The sequence below is a fragment of the Hippoglossus hippoglossus genome, chromosome 13 (assembly GCF_009819705.1).
Source record: "Hippoglossus hippoglossus isolate fHipHip1 chromosome 13, fHipHip1.pri, whole genome shotgun sequence".
Taxonomy (NCBI): Eukaryota; Metazoa; Chordata; class Actinopteri; order Pleuronectiformes; family Pleuronectidae; genus Hippoglossus; species Hippoglossus hippoglossus.
The window spans coordinates 22,720,521-22,742,120 of record NC_047163.1 but is presented as its reverse complement, the minus strand read 5'-3'; the positions used below and the strand labels follow the sequence as shown (position 1 = coordinate 22,742,120).

Sequence of the window (21,600 nt, the reverse complement as noted above, 5' to 3'; positions counted from 1 at the left end):
TGATGACGTGAAGGGGGTCTTGGTCCAAGAAGGTTTCTCACAGAGGAGCAGGGGGTGGTAGTATGTGTGTGTGTGTGTGTGTGTGTTGTGTGTCTGTAGAAGAGTATGGTAGTGCTGGTGATGGTGTGTGTGTGTAAGGGGGGGGGGGGGAGCATCGTAATTGAATTGTGAATCAACCGGCAAGTCAGCCCCCCCCCCCCAACCTCTATACCACACCTCTCCAAACACCGCCCCCTTCAGCTGTCGTCGGCTCCCTGCAACGCAACGCCCATCAGCCGGGGAGAGGGAGGAAGGAGCGAGCGTGTGAGTGAGTGAGTGAGTTAGAAAGAACGAGGAAAAGAGGGAGTGTGTGTGTAGTGCGGCGTGTGTGTGTGTGTTTGTGTGTCTACATGTACCGGAGAGAAAGAGAAAGATCTGAAGTGTAAGAAACCGAGGCGGCTCACAGTGTGAGGGGACAAGAAGACACCGAGAAAGAGAGCAGAAAGAAGAAGAAGAAGCGGGGCACCACAGGGACAAGAAGAGCCCCACTCTTTATTTATAGTGTGTGGGGCTGTTAGAATAAACAGAGAGGGACGCGGCGCTGATCCGATGATCATGACGGCGGCTGTCGATATGAAACCGACGCTCACCATCATTAAGGCTGAGAAAATGGACGGTGAGTGACACAAGTCTTCTGTGAGAGCTTGACAGTTAGCGTGAGACCGTGGTGCCGGTGGTTGGCTCCCGGCGAACGGGTTGATCCGTGCGTCGGTGGTGGACACTGAGCGGGACACAGCGTCCTGATGTGTCAGGAGTGACAAGACGCTGTCGGTTGCTCAACATCGGACAACACGCAACACTTATGGAGAAATGCACGCCCGAGGCTCCCCAGTCATGCAATAGGCTATTTATGTGTGTGTGTGTGTTTCTCATTATTATTATTGAATGAATCAGGCTCCAAGCGGTCTCTGCTTTTGCAATTCACAATGTGATGCTGCGTGTGGGAAAAAGTTATCAGACTCCAGTTTTTTTTACATTTTCATTCATCGCAGAAGTCTTAATGACAACACAGCCACACGTTTAATTCATGATCCTGTGATTCATATTCTTTCATGTGGCTGGTAAACTCTGAAAGACTGCACGTTTTCAAGTCATCCCCCGGTTTATTCATATTGATTACGTGATCAGATTTGCTCTGATATATCTTCATTTAAGTCACGCTTTGTGGGTTTGTTGTCCAACATGCATATCCCTCTCCCTTTCATCCTGCTTTGATCTCACTGGGGGGTCCAGACCATCTGAGCACCCATCTCTGACCCATATATTCAGCGTCATACTTGGAGAGCCGGGGGTACTCTGCCCATGGAGCCGGCAAGGGAGTCAAACGGTGTTGCTCACTGCCTCCTCTACCTCCCTCAATCCTTTCTTCTCTGTCTCCCCCTCCTCCTCCTCCTCAGTGTTTGAGACTGGCTTTCCAGAGGGGAGGAGAGACAGACTGAGGTGATGAATCTGCAGTGCTGAGGCTTGCCTCTCTGACCCTGCTGCCTGGAAGACTTGGCTTGCTCCAGGGGTAGTCCAGGGCACAGACAGGGAAGCCCGCAACTGTGAGCTGTGTTTGTGTTGAGCTTTAAAAACTTTCTGAGGTTTCACTTGTCTTTTTTTTTTTTTTTTGTACACAGACAAATGCTACAAATGGTGGCATGTTTGGATGATTTGCATATAGCAGCCTTGTACATGAACCTATCCCCTGTGCTGGTGCAGCTCAGGTGGCACTGACTCTGCTAGTAAACTGGCAAACTGCACCGATGCATCATTGAAACTTGATACTAAATGCTAGCGTTGACCCACTAAGGGACTGTGACTCACCACATGTACCACCTTCTCCTCACTCTCAATACATGCAGAGCAAAGATTCTTATATACACATCTCACAAATGCACATAGAAGGTGCTGACAGCTGCAGTTCAGTTGCCAAAGCGTAGTGCTCTCTTGCAAAACCGTTTCGCAATGCGTGCTCCTGCTCACTTGGGTGCATTCGGGTCAAGTTGAGGCTGCCAAGGAGGAGTTCACAACTTCACACAAAAACATATTCTCTCCACCTCTCTCTTACTCACAAGCGCACGTTTGTGTCCACTCCTTGATATTACCAAGCTCAGCAGATAAATGCAAAGTCCAAGGCTGTTTGCCATCCCTATGAGACACAATATTGATATCCCTGTGCACTGCATGCATTTAACACGCATATGACTCGTTATTAGCTTACAACTTAGTGACAAAGATAAGCATCTCATACAGAGCCAGGACACAGCTGTTGATTTGTTGGATTGTGAAAGTAGCCACCCTCCCAGTGAACATGACTGCTTGGCTCTTCACAGCACAGATCAAGGGAATTTTAGGAACTTTATTTTTTCTTCCTTAACACCTGTGACCACATACGTAACATACATACATACATACATACATACATACATACAACACTAACCGCCATAAGTGGTCTCCAGGCCACCTTACTATATTGTTTGTTTTCCTTTGCGACGGAAGGACAGTCAGTGTCAGCTTACCTGAAGCCTGTCCTCCCTCTTTCCAGCAGAGGTAATTCCCTTTAAAGCACTCACACACTGCCAGGGTCAGAGGTGCAACCAAACAAGACTTCTCATGTTCCAGGAGGCTTTTATTCCTCTATTTAAAATTGTAGCAGTCAGTTCCTGACACAGCACACTCACTTCAGTGTGACCCATAACACGGTAGCTTATTATTGAAAGCATTGTGTAGCCATAACAAAACCGCCAGCTCAACAGAGACACATTTTAAAGATGGGGGACATCAGTACTTAACACGGGAGGGGTTGGATTTTGACATTATAGGCATGCAAGGAGAAAAGTGTTGTCTGTCTTCTACGTTTGTATAATTGAAATTCTTATTACACGTTATAGTATATCCAGCTATCGTTACTCTGTGGTTCAGTATAGATTTCATCAAAGAGCTGTCAATCATTTACAGGTAACATATTTGTCAGATTGAGTGAGTCGTCTCTGTTACTTTCCTTATATGTTCCTGAGATCAGGCTCCAGTGACTGACAGGAATGCTTCGAGGGCATGCCCTGCTGGGTGGCATGCATGGAGGCATAGGAGGAGCTTTCGTGGGAGGCTCACTTTTTTATCTGATCAAAATGCTGCTGTTTGTTATAACTGGCATGCCTGATGCTTCTGCCGAGAGCCCTTATCAGGCATCGCGTTCCACGCCCGCCACATACCCTATGCATACAGGCCATACCATCCAAATGATAGCCAGAGAGAGGCTTCACTGGTTGTCTCTCCCAAGGTGCCTCCCTTGTTGGTACAGTGTGAAGAGGGGCAGCTTATGCCAGGACAGAGTTACAAGCGTCAGGTTTTTTGCTCTGCTGTGTTTGTGTCAGCACTCCTCCAGTAGTGCAGGGTATATATGTCAATGTTTGAGTGTGCGTGGCTGGCTGGCAGCTGTGCAAACACTGTTTGGGTGATCCAGGCTTCTCTTGATGTGGTGTGTCAATGAATCGGGCCAAACGGAGCAAACAGGTCAGTTTTTCATGGGATGTCAAACTGAGGGTATTTCTTTGCCAAATCAAAACTTGATTAATCGGTCCAGTGTTCAGTGCATCATGCATATGTTACAGGGTAGGGTTTGACCAGACCATGTTTGTGAGGGCGCGACAGATACCAGCTTGCTCAATGGGCCTCCCTGTGATGGTCAGAGTGGTCCATTGACTGGGTGGATACTAGTGAATTGGATGTCTGTTAGTTTCCACAATGACCTTGTCTTTCTTTCTTTCTTGCCCTGCTCAGTGATGCCACTGTGCTACATCAGATAGGTATTCCCCCATTCAGCCAGTGTCATTCATTGCTCCTTCCGTTATCTGCTTTGTTGACCATATAAATATAAAACCATTATACTGCGCGGGTCATATCTAGACGCCTCCCTGGTGGATACACACCCTAATCTTTGCTTATAAAGCTTAGTCATACAGTGAGACATGTTAGCACCAGATATAGAAGTCTGCCAAATAGCAAACATATGGTGAGAAAAACGGCCTGTTTGAGGGACACCAAGAGACAGATCTTCTAAGGTGTAGTCACTATGATGGTAGTAAATATTCCTAGCTATTGTAAAAGAATAATTAGAGATCAAAATGATCACAATGCCTATCCCAGCAATCTGTCTTCAACAGCTTCTCATTTACTCACATTCCACAAAAAACCAACAACCAAAACAAAGGAAAACATGTTCCTTGGCCGAGGGAATAAAGCATTAACAAGCTTTTTTTGTAAAAGACAACTCTTTTCAATCATTCACCCACCCACTCACACAGTTCCTCCCCCAGTTTCCCTCCCCCTCCTTTCCCTTTCTTCCTCTGTTTCCATGTCTTTCTGCTGGCCACATGAGTTTCTATCAAGCCACCTTGATGTGGTGTTGAGTGCGTTCCTGGGGAGTGCACTTTGTCCCATCCCCAGTCATTCCTTGCTTGTAATCCCTGAGTCATGGCACAAGACGCCTGCTTCACCACACGCCACTACTGGCTGTCCGAATGCACGTCTGCTTGGTTTGCTGACTGGTTTCGTCTACCACAGGCCTCTCCCCTCTCTACATTACCAGTCTGACTGTGAACCCTAACTGGCCTGACTCTGCATCTGGCTTCACCACCGCCCACGCAACTCAGCGTAGCCCTGAGAGCTTTAGAACTTTATTTTGTACTCATGCTCTGTTGCTGTTTCCATCATATGGCTCTACATTTAGGACCTGTGTTTCCTATTGTGGAATGGAAACTGTGCAAGTTTGGCCTGTTTTGAGAATCTGTCCACTGTCCTGAAAGGCGCAAGGTTTGTTTCACCATGGATGTTTCAGTCGTCCACAACTAGGCCATGTCAGTCATTTTGTTCAGTTTATGTTCCAGATTTCCCTCACTTGTTTTTCTCTTCTGTTTGCTGCACACCACCTGTTTTTGGAGTCAGTATTGCGTGCTGGTTTTGTGATCAGACCAACAAATGGGACGCAGCCACAGATTTTATGTGGATCAGACACGCAGCATCGGTTTCTTACTCATTGTTGGCCTGTTGAAGCACAGGAGGGTAAAGAAGGGTGTGTTTGTGTGGGTGTCAGGCTCTGCTGAGTAGGCGTGAACCTGTGGTGCTCATGACGAGTTGGGCCTTGGTGATACAGTCAAATAGTTTTGAGCTGTAGTAGAAGCAGCTGGATTCCTTAGCTTTGACTGTCTACTGTGATCTCCCTAGTATCAGCATTTACACATATTAACATTAGTTGCCTTCAGGCCCGCATGTTCAGAAGACAATGGAAATTTGACTTTGGCAGTTTTCACTTAGAGAAATGTGGTTGTGTTTCTGGTATATTATTGTTTGGCTTCACCTAAATCCTCATTAGAGATGGTCTGTTTGCTATCTAAAATGTGTGATTGTTGCATGCATATTTAGAAGGTAACTGAGTCACGGGGCAGGAATTTTACAAGACATGGTCATTGCCTTCATCATGACCAGACGCATTGTCAAACGAATTAGCATGATATTCTCTGAAGTCCAGTCATTCTTCGATGGAATGAGTCACAGCCTGTCCCTGCTTGCGTATATCAGTGTGTGTGAAGGCAAGAGAGAGAGCGAGAGAAATAGGGAGATTGAGAAGACAAGGTAAGCAGAGTTTACACAACCACAATGACATGTGCATGTTTTCGAAAGTACTTCTATCTTTTATTGCAAAACACTCAGTTGTAACTTTCCAGCTATCAAGTCTGGGCTCAAATCTTAGAATCAGCATGGTCAGCCAGACCTGATACATTTGACCTGCCATGAAAAATAACATATCTTGAATAAGATAAAGGGAGAGACATGTGTTCAGATATTTGATGATTTGTGCCCCTGTTGGCAGTAGAGCCTACACTGAGTTTAAAATAGAAGGGCAAGTCATCCCTCTGAGCTGAGACCATTTTGCCACTTACACCACAAGTCATTTTTTGGTCACATTAGTGGAAAACAAGAAAGCAGTGTGAAGCACATTAGCGATTGTAAAACAGAGGTGGAATGCAAAGCACGCAACATGAAAACACTGTGGTCTGGTGGAGAATTTATTTTTCAAGCATCCATCTGTCGTCATTAGTTTGCCTTCAAACAAGTAACACGCTCTTATATATGGTATGGATGATGCATAATTGCATCCAGCCATTACAAGATGCGTGCATGCGTTCATATTGCACAAAAGGATGAGGGTCGAGGGGCAAACGGTCCTGTGAATGTGTGGCTGTGCACTGTCCCACGTAAGTCACACTTATATCAGCAACCTGGCTGTGGAATGTATCAGTTTGGACTAAAAATGTGGCAGGCACCATGTTTTGTGGAAAAAATGCAATACGGAGAGTAAACTGTTTGTCAGATATGTCGTGTGTTTGGTTTAACGCCTAAACAGTTCCCCCAGAGCATCCCCTTTTTGTTTACAACGGAGATGGAGCCTGGGAGGGCAGCTAGCTGGGATATAGCTACACTAGCACCACCTGCACTCACACAAGTACAGCGCTCGCATGTCAGTTCACTTTTCTCGTCACTATGTCTAGCAATGACGGATAAAAAAAAAGACAGTCAAAACCTTTGGACTAAGAAGTGCTTTCATTATAAATATTTAACATACAGTATGTGGAGGTCACGGAAAACCCTCAAGTTGAGTGAGATTCGTCATTGTGTTTGTGTAGTGCTTTAGCACAGATTTATCTTTAAATTTTTTTTTTACAGTATTGGAGAACCCGAAGGTTGTGCAATGGGTTTTTGTGAGGAATGCATTACTGTTGCTCAACATTAATACGTAGAACCCAGGCTGTTTCACACTGTTTAAGATCATAGCTGCAACAAAACTTGTACACAGTTAAATAAGCAACAAGGAGCCAAATCCTGTCTTATCTCTTTCACCCTCATTCTTCTGGAAAGACAAGAATGTTCATCTAGCTTCTAGCAAAAATATGTTAAGTGTCTATTGGCAATGATGAGGGATCATTTTAAAGTAATGTCACATCGAGCGCTGAGACTTTGGCATAAACAGTAGAGTTAATGCACTTTCACATCATAAGCTAATATGATTTCAGAGATGGAGGCAGTGGAAGGAAAAAAAAGCAGCAAGGCAGCAATGGGGTATTAGTCTCACTTATTGTCTCTGTCAGTAGCCGGTGTGTCTGTGGCAGTGATCATTCTGGACAACTCCAGTTTAATGACCAAAGACGATGTCTGCAGTTGTACAGCTGCTTTACATTATCCCAGGTTTGTGCTTCACAGGGGCAGCCAGAAGCCAGTGGTGAAGAATAAAGAATAAAACTAGTGTTAGAGCACTGTTGTCAGTGATGTCGGGAGGGTCCTGGTATGTGTGTGGCATTTCTTTAGGTTAACACTGTTCAGTTTGGAGCCGACTTGGGTCAAGGTCTGGACTGGCTTCGTCACATAGGCCTGGCTTGACCCAGGCCTACACATCTATTCCTGGTCCTTGGCATTGAGATGGAAATCTAAACAGCGGGGCAGCTGGCTGAACAAGCAGCCCTCTCAAAGCCAGACTGCCACCCTGTCCTCCTCCTCTTGCTCCACTGCAACCCTCAGCCACCACTTTATCACCCAGTGGCATTGAATGGGCTCCCTTCATGTTGGTTGGGTTTATGACCCCGTGTTCTCAGACCAAGGGTCCCAGACAGATCCACATCAAAGGCACTCTTAGATGCCAATGTCACCTTTGGTCTGCTGTGCGTGGACTGGTCTGACTTAAAGAGCTGATTATATGCCCTTGGCAAGTAACCAAGACCTGCACCTTGCTATGGCAATGCAGATATGTAAGCATGCAGAGATATTCTGGAAGGGTATGAGACCTCAGTGGTGCATCTAAAACATTTAACCCTCACCTGAACCCACACATCACCTCACATCCCACAGGAAGCGACAAATTAGCGACGGGAAATTGACTATTTGAAACAAGTCCGCCGTATACTCTGCTACAGAAAGGTATACATGAAAAAACCAGCTTTGTGTAGCCTTTTAGATCTCACCCTCACACACTCTCTGTAGGGCTATTTATAGCTCAATTGCATGATACAAAGTATATTGTCCCTTATTTGTTGGGTCTGGTTGCCTGCTCTACTTCTAGCATTGCATCATTCTGAGTGGAGGCAGAAGTCGAGGCTTTATGAATGAATCGAGTCTCCACCAAAGGCTGGGAGATGGCAATGATCCCACTGTGATGTCACTCCAGAGACAAGGAGAAGAGAGGGAGCTTTATGAGACCTCCCATTCATTCGTCTCTCTCTCTCTCTCTCTCTCTCTCTCTCTCTCTCTCTCTCTCTCTCTCTCTCTCTCTCTCTCTCTCTCTCCTTGCCCACCCCCAATTCTCTTGTCCTGTGATGGGCTCATATTACAGACTGGTGACTCACCCCCCTCCTCACCCCTCCTTCTTCCCTGCCTACATTATCACCTCTCACCCACCCAATCCCCCCCCCCCCCCCCCTGGCCCAGTCCTGCCCTGCCCAACCCTGCCTGTTTCATCCCCATACACATTGGACCCAGACGCAAAAATCCCAATTTCACACCCACGCTCTGGTGCACAGGACGAAAAAGACCACTAATTTAGTGTGTGTGTGTGTGTGTGTGTGTGTGTAATTATGTGTGTATCCGTTTTTAACAGCCAACGGTGCCAAACAGAACCTCCGTCTATGGTTGAGTGGGGGCTTGGTCACAGGGGCTTGGCAAAAAGGGTGCACAATCTGACAGTGAGAATCCCTGTGAGATACATCGCCGTCGCACTCAGCAGACTGTCCATTGATCAAATCACGGAAAAAGGGGGGAGTGGTTAATCAATACACTCTACTGTACGTTTACATCCAGACTAAACATCACTCTCACTCCATCAGTGATTCCTAGAATAGATGGATTCATAATTCTCTCTTCTTCATTATAAGAAATTGGGTTTATTTCAGCCTCTTTACTGTAGAAACTCTTTTTAGTCCGTCTTGTTAGTGAAATGTGAATGCAATAATGTTGCATTTGATTTACACCCACTCCCACATTTCGGGAGCTAAGTGGATGGGACTCATTTTTGCGGACAGACCAACACCGTCTAATGTGGAAAGTGATGACTTGTGGATGCTCTAACTCTCAGCCCATACTGACCATTCTGTATCTAATGGGACTCCCAGGCATAGAAATCCTATCAGGGCTTCATCATTTACTAGAGATTGTCTAGATCCAAGCTTGCCTCTCTTACTAATGGATGCGCAGTGAACATTAGCTCTGCCGCAGATAACTTTCATATGGGTCATTCACCATGGAGACTGCTGTATTACCAGTGCACATTTAAGTCTTGTGTTTGCCTCTCAGTGTTGCTGTGTCCTCTGCTTCACATTTTTTAAGATTTTATTGCAAATTCAAAAAACACAAACAAAGCAATTTACACATACATATACAATGAAACAAATTGTTGGAAGTGTAATTTCCCTGCACCTTACAGTCTAAACTTAGAAGATATTCATTGTGCTTTGAATTGATTTAAGGCCGTCAACAAAAATACCACTTCAAACACATTTTAAATGTATGAAACAACAAAAACAAAAGAAATCACTGAAATTACTCTATAATCATGGTTCCCATATTTCTCTCTTTCGAATGGCTAATGGTTCTCATGCAAGATGGTGCCGAGTGTCTTTGATGGAGGATTTAGTGCTAAAGTGGGTTCAAGTCTGTGTGGGCAAGTATAAGCTGGGGCTGGGTTGATAAAAGCGATGGGGAGGGAGCGGCATAAATGGTTCGAAAGTGCAAAGAAACTCCACTCGATCCAGCTTAAATAAACTGCCACATTTCGCCTTTGCCTTCACATCAAAGCGCAGACTGTCTGAGCCCCAGTCCCATCTCAGTTTGCAGCGGTTTGCAACATACACGTTTTTGCACCACCAACACTACTTAAAAGAAAAATGAGCTCGGTAGAGGCTTCGACAGCCTTGGTGTCAGGGGCACCTTTTGCTCAGCGACAACTCGCTCAGGTCTTATTTTCACTGTGAAACTGCACCGTTTATTTTGATGTGCCGTCTGCGTCTGACAGTAGTTTAACGGAGGTATTTTGTGAGACTGTAAAACAGCGTTTGCCCTCAGCTCTTCTACCTTCTGCTCTTACTTGTGACTAGAATGAATAACTTTCTGCTTGTTCACCCGTCTAGCAGGGAGCAATGTATTATTACAGGCCTAACTGAATCACATGAAGAAGCAAAGGGCTCCTGTCTCTCCTCTGTCTCCGTTTCTGCTGCGAGGTTTCTTTCTTTAGACAAAATAGAGGGGAAAAAGTCAGAAAAAAGAAAGTGGAAGACCTAATTTTACAAACGGCCAGACAGACATTGGTTACATGGGCAAAGGAGGGACAGCTGCTGTGCATTCCAGACGAGGTCGAGACGTCAGTGAGTGGTGAAAACAAGCATGAACTGTATGTTGCGCCAGTGATAAAACCACCAGCCAGCAGAACATCTGGGTTCGACGAGTTGTGTTGCTGTGCGAGGAGTGACACAACTTTTCCTCACTGTGTTTGTTAACAAGAATTTAGTGATCTGGTTTTTATCTATTTTAATTGACGGATAAGAAGGATGAGATGAAAGGAAAGACACAAAAGTCGAAGACAGATTCAACCTTTGATTTTGTGGGCGTCTTAACTTGCTGAAGACTCAACATGCCTGTTTTTGGTCTGTTAAAGTTGTGCCTCATGCACATTACCCGATCAGACTAGACATGGCTGTGTCTTCAGACTCAAACCGATCATGATATACTGTATGTCGCCTTTTGTTTTGTAAAGGCAAAAAGTGTGCATGCTTTTGCAGATTAAATGATAAAGACATGCTGGTTAATTGGAACTGTGTAAGGCCCTTTTGTGTCTATTTACAAGTAATTTCTTGAGTCTTGGCCTAGTTAGTTTTTAGCAGTCTATTCTAGTGTGAGTATCCCGAGGGTCTTTCCCCTGCTCTTCTCTCATCATCTCCCTTGTTTTGCCCCCTCGTCCCACACTTCTGGTCAATCTAATTAGATGAGTGCGAGTCATCAGGCTCTGTTTAAAGCCATCAAAGGGAGCTCTGTTCCCCATTGGGTGCCTACTGGCTGCGAGCAGAGAACAGTAAGCCCAGTGTGCGACTGGGACCCTCGAGACAGCCCACCCCCCATCTCTACTAGCCACCCGCCGGCAGCTAAAGTGACATCATCACCTCATCCCTCGACCCCTGACCTCTCAGAATGTTTGACCCCATGCTTGGTCTGGTGACAGTCGGCCCACTGTGCAGGGGAAACTTTGTTGGAGGGCTAGCAGGGGTCATGGTGTCACTGATGGGCACCAGGCGCTGCTCTCCCACCCAGGATTTGTGGGTAAGAGAGGGATCAGTGTTAGTAGTATTTGATAATATACTTGTGTGTTTATTTTAATGAGTGGGAGATGCCTCAGGTCCCTGTGTGAAATCCCACAAACTGCAGACATTTGGTATAAAAGAAAGAATAGTTGGAAAGCTGTTGCATGACGTAGTGACACCTCTTGTTTAAATAGCTTGTCTCTGATATGGAGACAGTGTCCGTCTGGAGGGGAGGTAATTGTCAAGCCATGTTGTTGATCACGGTCAGATGCAACATTGGTGTGTGTGTGTGTGTGTGTGTGTGTGTGTGTGTGTGTGTGTGTGTGTGTGTGTGTGTGTGTGTGTGTGTGTGTGTGTGTGTGTGTGTGTGTGTGTGTGTGTGTGTGTGTGTGTGTGTGTGTGTGTGTGTGTGTGTGTGTGTGTATAAATAGCTAACTGAACCACATTCGATAGTCTCTCTTTCCCACCCTCTTTTTTCCTCAATTCAATTTTCCATTCAGTGAGCTTTATTGGCGTGGAATATAACACAGGGTGCATTGCATTAGCTTGGGTTGTCAATAATAGTTAAAGCAGGGTACGATTTTAGCATGTTAATAATTGAAATCCCAAATTAAATTGATATTGTTATTGCTCAGAATAATATTATAATCAAATATCATATAATTGTTCCTTGTAATTTTGTGATTGGCAGATCCAGAGTGCGGAGATGTCCCCCTGCTGACACCAGGAAGTAAAGAGATGATGTCCCAGGCTCTGAAGGCCACCTTCAGTGGCTTTACAAAGGAACAGCAGCGGCTGGGTATTCCCAAAGGTAAGACTCTAAGCTGCCTGTATTCTCATTAGTCAGGTGTTGACATTTGCATTAGGGAGATGAAATGTTAGTAAAGCAGGAGCCATCATAACCACCTCGACATGCCACACACTAGGGATGAATGCATCCTCACATCATAGCCTGCTTTAGATCACTCAGTGACAGTGTCTCTCCCTGAAAAGCAGGAGACAGGAGCATCACGTTCAAACCCATGTCAGTCCAGGCAGACTGACAGACTGAGTGACTGACTGCAACATTCAAAGCATTTAGACACAGAGACGCACTGAGAAATGAATGAGTTGGCTTCCTGCATCCAGGCTGAGCCTCTTCACGCTGTTTGGAAACAGCAGTTCTTACAATATCTGTCTCTGCAATTGTGCTTTATTTACAAACTATGGGTTTGGCTTGTCTTTACCACTGCTGTTTACATCCACCACTGCCTCCCTGTATAGCTGCTGCTGATTGACTTGCAGAAGGTACATACTGTATATTTACCACCGAGGTAGTGTGAATGTCGGAAGCATAACCAAAGGTTGGAGTTCTTCTCACGGTGAAAACAGAACTTAATACAGGGATGTGCTGCAGTTTATAGTGTTGCAACCAGAAACGTGGAAATTCAGTCTACATTGTCATGCCACTTGTGGGTAGGGCTGACTGTCTGTATGAGTGCACCTTAATGCACTCATAATACTTGCATGGGTCACTTAAACAAAAAAAAGAAAGATATACAGTATCAGTGCATGTAACCATCTCATATTTGGTTCCTGTTCAGATCCCAGACTGTGGACAGAAAACCACGTGGCTGAGTGGTTAACATGGACCGTGAACGAGTTCAGCCTGAAGAACGTTGACTTTGAGAAATTCTGTATGAACGGAGCCAGCTTGTGTGCGATGGGGAAGGAGCGCTTCCTGGACTTAGCACCTGACTTTGTGGGGGACATCCTTTGGGAACATTTAGAAATGCTTCAAAAAGGTAAGGCCACATTAATCTAAAGACAAGTTTGATATTAGTGTGCATTATAGGATGCTTTTAATACAGAGGCAAGAGGCTAAAAGAGTTTCTAATTCACATATATATATATGCGTGAGAAAACATCACTCACGCAAAACAGTGTGATGTCACTGCCCGCACCAGTTTGGGACTCTGTCTGCGTTTGCTATACAAGAGCCAAAACAGGAAGATGCAGTTTAGCTCAGGTCATAAATTTTTAATCATAACGCTGGATGCAGTTACATGATACATGAAATCAATGAGGAGGTCACTGATGCTCTCTATCTATTTTTCATGAAGAGGATACAAAGCATTATCCCATCAATGGATTGACCTCCAACTTCCAGGAATCCCGTTATACCTCAGACTACTTTGTCAGTAAGTACTGCTCACACTCATTGTTAATCACTCAGCGTAACAGCTTGAGATACACGCCTGAAATATGAATGTGCATACTGCAAAGAGGTTAAAGGTTGCGAATGAGCGAAGACTTGGATTTAGTGTTTAGCATGGTGTAAAACTGGATTTTGAGCTCCATGATATGACCTGACCTTAAGTATTGCTGATGCAAGGTCTAATCAATAATGTTTTCTAAAATCAACACGATTCCTCTTGTGCACTGAGGCTGTTTTACGTTATGGACTATTCACACATTAAGCATTTGGGGGCAGGAGTTCAGCACAAGAAGGACAAGGACTCGTCTGAGTCTGATCTTTTCATCCCTTTTTTTTCTGCTCCTCGCTTCCTCTCTGTGCTTCTCTGTCTTCGCTCGTCGTCCTTCGTGTCTTCAGGCTACGGTGTTGAGCATGCTCAGTGTGTCCCTCCTTCTGAATACTCAGAGCCCGGCTTCATCACAGAGTCCTACCAGACGCTTCATCCCATCAGCTCGGAGGAACTGCTGACGCTCAAGTATGAGAGTGAATACCCTGCTGTCATCCTGCGGGACACGCCCCTCAACCCGCTGCAGGGGGACTACTTCTCCGTCAAGCAGGAGGTAGTGTCCCCCGACAACATGTGTGTGGGACGCCTCAGCAGAGGTGAGGGGTCATTTATGAAGAATACACTATAGTTGTGATTTAGGTATTTAACAGTATAGGATTAGTCTGCAGAAGCATTGCATTTGAGAATGTCACCTACTGAGGTCTGCATTGAGTGCTTGAGAAGCGTGTCCGTCTAAGTGTTAAGTGGTGCTGTGGGTGTATGTGTGCCTGTTACTGTGCTGAAGCTACCAGAATCGTGTCATACCACATCAGTGTGCACGTATTACTGGAGAAGAAAAGCAGGCCCTCTGGTTGATTTGTGGTCCAAGCAAACCCGCCTTGTACACTCTCGACTGGGTTAGGGAAAAAAATAGAAGAGCCTATTGTTTTTGTCAGAGCGATACATGAAGCAAAGCCACAGCGTGTTCTCTTCTTGCCGCTCATTCTTTATGTAAAACAGCTGAAGTGCTGTAACCTTCAAGAATTTTTTTTTTCTTTTTCTTGTTTTCGTTGGCCTCTTTTCCTTGACTCAACGTTTGGGTTCTGGGTAAGGAGACAGAGGTGTCATCCTCGGTTAGCGACGGTGTAGTTTTCTCATGAAGCTGTTTGCTTTTCTGAATGCACACGGCTTGCCTTCCCTCCCACTGATAGTTTACAGAGGAATTAGGAGCATGGTTTACATTTATAGTCACAAAGCTAGGATTTTCTTCTCACACATCCCCAGCTGTATAAATGAATAGCATGTGCCAAACGCATTATACAAGCCCCCTTATGGTGCTTTAAGCATTTGCCTGCAATGTATGAGGTCCGGCCCTCATGCATCACACATACCAAGCTTCTGAGCGTGGCGTTGGGCTCTCCCAACGTGGGAAAGTATTTGCGTAGCCCAACTGATATCCACATGTGGCTTCAATTTCAGCAGTTGGAAGATTCCGGCATCAATCGAGGCGCTGCATTATCTGTCATTTGTTAATGACTCACCATTGAAAGACTCCTCTTATCTTTTCCAAGGCCAAAAATAGCAAGGCAATTTGTGTGACTGTCTTCCATTTAAAATCAAACTCAAGTGGTGGTGAAATGAGGTGTTAAATGGAGAGAGCTGTGGCACCGTATAGAAAAATCCAGCTTAGTGAGTAAGAGTGTAATTTAGTGCTAAGCTTTTGTTTGTCGTTTTCATACATAGTGCTCCTTTGTCAATTATTAGAACAAATTGTGGAAAAAATGTCCTTATTATGCACTTAAGTATCACGTTGAAAAAAAGTCATGTTGTACAAATGACCAATTTTCGCTTTATTAGAGAGATTCTAAAATGTGATATGCTATTACATTTACAGTTTAAAGTTTGCTCCTTTTTTTTAAAACCTACAACTCTGTTTCCCTCTCCGCTCGTCCTTTGTTCTCAGGTAAGCTCGGCGGCCAGGACTCCTTCGAGAGCATCGAGAGCTTCGAGAGCTGCGACCGACTCACCCAGTCGTGGAGCAGCCAGTCCTCGTTCAGCAGCCTGCAGCGGGTGCCCTCTTACGACAGCTTCGACTCAGAAGACTACCCCACTGCCTTGCACGGTCACAAGCCCAAGGGCACCTTCAAAGACTACGTGAGGGAGCGCACAGACCTCAGCAAGGATAAACCCGTCATCCCTGCAGCGGCGCTGGCAGGATACACAGGTAAGATGTCTCGAGGTCATAGTTTATACATTATCATACTGTCCTGCCGAGAAAAGTGCCGTGGCTTTTTTCACAGGAGACACTTTCAAAATGTCACAGGAGGAAAAGCACATGGTAAATAATAACATTAATCATAGCTCTGTTCCATTTAGGTGGAACTATATGGCAGCCAGCATGCACAATCCCTGGAGCCTAATGGGGGGGGAAAGGAAAATGCATTCATTACACATTTTGATAGTCATAGAATATAACAAAAAATGTAGAACTATATTATTTAATTATGTACAATTGTAATTATCATTAACTCTAAATAAGCAAGTGAAATTGAATATGGTGGTTTACATTGAAAGAATAATTCTGGTAGTGTCTGCAGGCTGTCAGAAGACTTTTTAGATATCATATTCCTATTTGTTGACACTCGTTCTTGTGTGCAAAGAAAAAAAAAGATTCCACAGCCTTGAACATTGCATTGTAGATCCATCATCTATGCAAACATAGACACAACAGCTCAATTCAAAGATTAATATGTTTTGAGTCTCTGAATGCAGTGCAATCAGGGCAAACGCTAATCTAGTATCTGCATGGTTATTCTTGTTGTGGGAGAAGTATTCCCTCATAGTGCAGAATTCCTTCCACCAGTTCCATGATATTCAGCTGTAACACAGTTGTTGATTCTCCGCAAAAGCCTCTGATGTGAGGGGGCCTTAATGCACTGCTTTTAGACCAAATGAAAACACCCCCTCTATCCAGGCAGCCCAGCTCACGCACATTACAGGAAATAAAACAACATTTCCTCCTTCTTCCCCTTCACCTTCTTACACTTCTCCTTCCTCTTCTTCTTACTATTCTTACTCCTTTGTTCTGTCTTCACTTATCATCTGCCTCCCTTGTTATCTGCAGCCTGCATCTCAGCCTACTTATTGTAGGTCGTCCTAGCAACGCCGGTGAAACTGAACAGAAATCGTGCCTGCCCCTGCGCATAACACCGGAGTAAAATTATCTCTTCATCTCATGAAACATCTTCATACTCGTACACGCTCAAAGAGCTGGTTTTTATGCATTCTCCAAGATGTGGAGATATTTGCAAGCTCCTTTCAAGCAAATGCACTACTTTGGCATCTGTAATGGGTTTTGGTCGAAAAGTTGCATGAAAAAAGCTGCTCATGTAACTACTTGTTACACTTCATAATTATATTAATAGCTGTATTTACATAGCACCTTTCAAAGCAGACATTACAAAAGTGCTCCACAGAGATGAGACTGAAAAACAAAATTTGAAGAGAAGTAAAGTAAAGAAGCAAATAAATAATTTAAATCAAAGACAAAAGCAAATTATATAATACAAAAAACTTAATTGAATAACAACTACTCTTAACTTACTCCTGGCTGTTCTTATAATTATATGTACGATGTAAATTTTAACCCTAAGGCTTTTCTGGTATGTTTGTAACCTGACTCTTCATGTTACTCCCCAAATCAAGTATTATAACCTAAATCAAACAATTTCATTCAAGGTCAGTTTTCATGACACACATTCCTATTTAAAATCTGGATCGTAAAGTGAGTAGCGTGGTCACACGTGTCGACACTGAATTCGCCTCTTAACGCCAAAGTGTTTGGGACTTTTTCAGACGTCTTTAAATTAGTCACAAGGCTGCAAGGTTGCCAGCGTTGGAAAAAAAAGGGGGAAATCCAATGCGAAATTCCAGTGTCACTAACGATCCGTACATCAGGTCACAATAGAGTGTCCCGAAGTTGGTATGCACGAGTTAATCGGTAATCTGTACGGTTAGAAACGGTCAAAAGCCGCTAACAGAACAATGAGTCATAAATGTGTAATAATGTAGGAAATGTGTCATCATGTGCACTTAGAGTCAAATAATGAAGAGGAAGACATGGACTAAAATCCCTTCTAGTCACGGCATGTGGTTGTGTTGTGTTGGACTCAAACAAGGAACTAATAACGTGATGCATAAGCAGCTTTATTTAGATGTACAAGATATGACCAAATCTTTTCCGTAATGACAGTTGATTTGATGGAAACCTGTGTCATCTCCAAACATCAGCATGAGGTAATATCCTACTCCACCACTTTTACATCTAAAAAATGTCTGACTCCATTTTGCTGCGATGTCTGTCATGTATCACTTATTAACAAACGTACAACTCCAAAGGGTGCATGGGTCTCCAGCCTAATACAAAGCAATGTGTTCTCAGTGAGGAGGATGTGCTTCCTCTGAGCTTTAATACAAGAAGACAATATCACGCTAAAACAGCCAAAATCCAAACGCCGAGCAGCCCGGTTTGGTTCCAGCTGTTGTTAAGAGCAGAGTGAGGAAGGTGTCTTTAAAAGATGTGGCGTACATGTGTGTGCGAGCCCATGTGCATAGGCGGCGGGTGTGGGTGGATGAACACATGGAGGTAGAAAGGCACAGCAAGAAAGAGAAACCTCAACCCCCCCCCAACAAATCAGACCTTAAAGTAGAAAAAAAAACAGGCATTTGTAAAATTCCAAATTGATGTTTATGACAGCTTGACAGCTCGCTGTGCTCGGCTTCCTGTCTCAGTCGCGAGTGGCAGGTGACACTTGTAGCGAGGACGAGGAGCCCGATAAGGCTCTGGAGAGATAAGTGAAGCTCCGCTTGTCTTCTCCGTGGTTTCCTGTGACAATTCGCCATACACACCTCAGCCTGCAGTAACATCACGGTGAACTCTGTATCATGATACTGTGCTGCCTCTCCCCTCTCTCGTCCTGTCTCACACTGTACAAACGCACAAACACACACACACAGGTCGCATTGGAGCCAGATTTAGTCAAGTGGTTCAAAATTGGTAACGATATTGATGATTCATAGTTTAGGTCATTTTTAAAATTCAAACTTATGACCTTGTTCCATTGCCTCTAACATGCTGATCATAACTTGAATTCTTTTGCGATGTCCATTGTTGTTTTTTACATTGACACGAAATGATAAGCCCCAGTCATGACCCTGCTGTCTGTAGTTCTCAGGGCCTGACTGGCCCTTGACGTGCCCCTGTCCCCTGTAGTTTTTAATGTCTCTAATAATTTTTATTTTCTAATCGTTTTCGGAAAACACAATGTGCTTGAACGAGGAACGATTTTCAAAGTCTATTCAATGATGTGTGGCTTTGCTGTTGGACATCTAATTGGCTGTGTAAATTGTGGCCCCTTTATGGCCCCTGATTTAAAAAAAAAAAATCCCAGATCCGCCACTGTTGCATATATGCTCAAGACTCACTATTGTACCATGGGTCAAACACTCAACACTGCTGTGAATGTGAACCCCACCCTACCCACCCCCTTTTGCCACACTGTATGCTTTTTCAATGAGGCCCATTGTGCATGGAGACTTGAAACATATTTTTGGAAACCTCTTTCTTTTTCTTTTTTTTTTTTTGTCAAAGGGTCGCCTGCATTCTGTCGTGAGAGGGCAGGGGCCTGGTAGACGGGCAATGTATTACCCTTATGTGGGCTCGCTGTTACAGTAGCAGACTTTTGGAATGCAAGTCAACTCTGAAAGAGACTCAGTGTTGCAGAGCCACTTATTTTCCAAAGTCGGAGTGGCTGTTGTCATGCACCTTCTCCGGCTTCGCAGGAGGAGAGAGAGCTCTGAAACGCCATTTCAAGTGTTCAGCCCACGCGCCCGTTTCCCTGAAAGCTTGTGTTTGTGTTGTATATCGGGTTTTTCCTCAAGCGAGAGAGAGAGAGAGAGAGAGAGCTAACTTTTGCCTCTAGCCTCAGTTTTGCTGAGGCGGTGTGCTGCATAGGCAGGTGTGATATCAACATGCGGGCCTCAGAAGTGGGTGGATGTATGTGCTGAAAAACCACAAGATCAGAGTGCAATCTAGTTCAGAGACAAAACCAAGCCTTTGCTCTTGGTTGTTTTTGTTCTGCTTTCCCTCCTTTTCCTCGAGATGCAATAACACCGAAGTTTGTTTTTTTACCAGGTAATTATATTGGTCTCAATTCACGGTAAATAGATTCCAGTGAAACATTACCGATGACTTAACAACTGCTCCTTTTCTCACACACTCCCCGACTCTTCAAGTCCCCAAGACGTGTTGCTGAAGGCGGCCTTATTTTAAACTAGTGATTTCATCAGTCGGGAACTCAGACTCTAGATTCACATACTGCACAGGGCAACTGGCAGACAAGGGAATACATGATGAATGGGACTGTTGTATTTAGGAGGACATTTGGTTCCATTGGTCTACTTCAGTCCGACCCATATTAGAAGGTTTACTTTATCCCTCCTCATACATGAGTGATGAATATTAAACACTGACACAAGGCAAAAGTATGTAAATATATATATACATACATATATAGACACACACACACACACACACACACACACACACACGCACACACGCACGCACGCACACACACACATAAAAGTACATTCCAACTTTAAATCCTTTTTTTCAATGAGATATATGTTGTATCTTTGCTTTGCAGCAACAGTAGATAGATTTTGTACGATTTTACTTTGTTTCACATTTGTAACCTGATGGAAATGTTCCTCTTCCTAAATATGCTTACAACAGATGCAATGTGCCTTGGCTTAATGTATAATACAGTACTTTGGACATGAATGCCTCCTCAATCTGGATTTTGACATCTTTGCCCTGAGCTCACACTTTGCTAATTCTAAACTCCCACATCCAGCCAGTGTACACAGTAACAACGTGTCTGCTTCGTGTAGACAGCTTCACTAAAAAACACACACCTTCTCCCCCTCTCCCATCTGTTCTGCAGGCAGCGGCCCCATCCAGCTGTGGCAGTTCCTTCTAGAGCTGCTGACCGACAAGTCTTGCCAGTCCTTCATCAGCTGGACAGGCGACGGCTGGGAGTTCAAGCTCTCTGACCCAGATGAGGTGAGAGGTCTTGACACCGCTGGTCACGAGCCCACGTGCTGGGAGGTCCTGAGCAGATAACCAGATGAACAAGATGTCTTCTTAGTTTTCAAGAACATTTACAGGCCGTGTTTGGCTCTATTCATATTTTCGAGGGTCATAACTGTACAGGTTGCATATCAGTAGTTGTTTAATTGCAGAATGACTCAATAATACCAAAAGCAGAAGAACTGCGCTTGCATGTGAATGTAAAAGATAGTATTTCCTGATGAATGTGATGCTTTTTTTCCCCTTTTTATCAATGCAGCAATAATTTGTTGCAATGTGTACTGTGTGATTTCGTAATTTCGGTTTTGGTCACATCTTGAGCAGTTTATTTCCTGTGTTGTTTTAGGTTGCTCGGAGGTGGGGCAAGAGGAAAAACAAGCCCAAAATGAACTATGAGAAGCTGAGCCGTGGCCTGCGCTACTACTACGACAAGAACATCATCCATAAGACATCGGGGAAGCGCTACGTCTACCGCTTTGTCTGTGACTTAAAAAGCCTGCTGGGGTACACTCCCGAGGAGCTGCACGCAATGTTGGACGTAAAGCCCGATACGGACGAGTGAAAGCAAATTTGAAAACTGAAGCGGAGACGGACGTTTAAAGAGCCGCATGGACTGGGGCTCATAAAGTGGTCTTAACTGTTTGATAGTATTGGTAAACCATTTTTTTGGGGGGACCAAAATGTTTTTAATGACTAACTGTGGTCTTTGTCAACTTCGAGCTCTTGCCTCTCAGACCATGATTTAACAGGAAGGCACAACCCTAAAGCCTGTATTCATACCCTGTTGCATTTGAAATGTGTGTGTGCGAATGTGTTACCGGTATTATTTTGCAGCTGGTGGCAGACGGAATGCTATCGGGTAGAGTTGAGGTTC

At 44.4% G+C, this 21,600-nt stretch overlaps 1 protein-coding gene across 3 annotated transcripts in view; it reads left to right on the top strand.

The window, feature by feature from the left end:
• Positions 1-21,288, top strand: part of ets1 (v-ets avian erythroblastosis virus E26 oncogene homolog 1) — a 35,491-nt gene extending 14,203 nt beyond the window's left edge. For 2 of the 3 annotated variants that reach the window (XM_034605497.1, XM_034605498.1), the window contains exons 4-10: positions 12,046-12,165; positions 12,938-13,138; positions 13,457-13,534; positions 13,948-14,193; positions 15,540-15,800; positions 20,581-20,699; positions 21,073-21,288. In XM_034605497.1, the coding sequence (XP_034461388.1) occupies positions 12,046-12,165; positions 12,938-13,138; positions 13,457-13,534; positions 13,948-14,193; positions 15,540-15,800; positions 20,581-20,699; positions 21,073-21,288 (1,241 nt within the window). Of the gene's footprint in view, positions 1-296; positions 656-12,045; positions 12,166-12,937; positions 13,139-13,456; positions 13,535-13,947; positions 14,194-15,539; positions 15,801-20,580; positions 20,700-21,072 lie in introns of those variants that run through there. The other variant, XM_034605499.1, reaches the window with a different exon arrangement.
• The last annotated feature ends 312 nt before the right edge of the window (positions 21,289-21,600 follow it).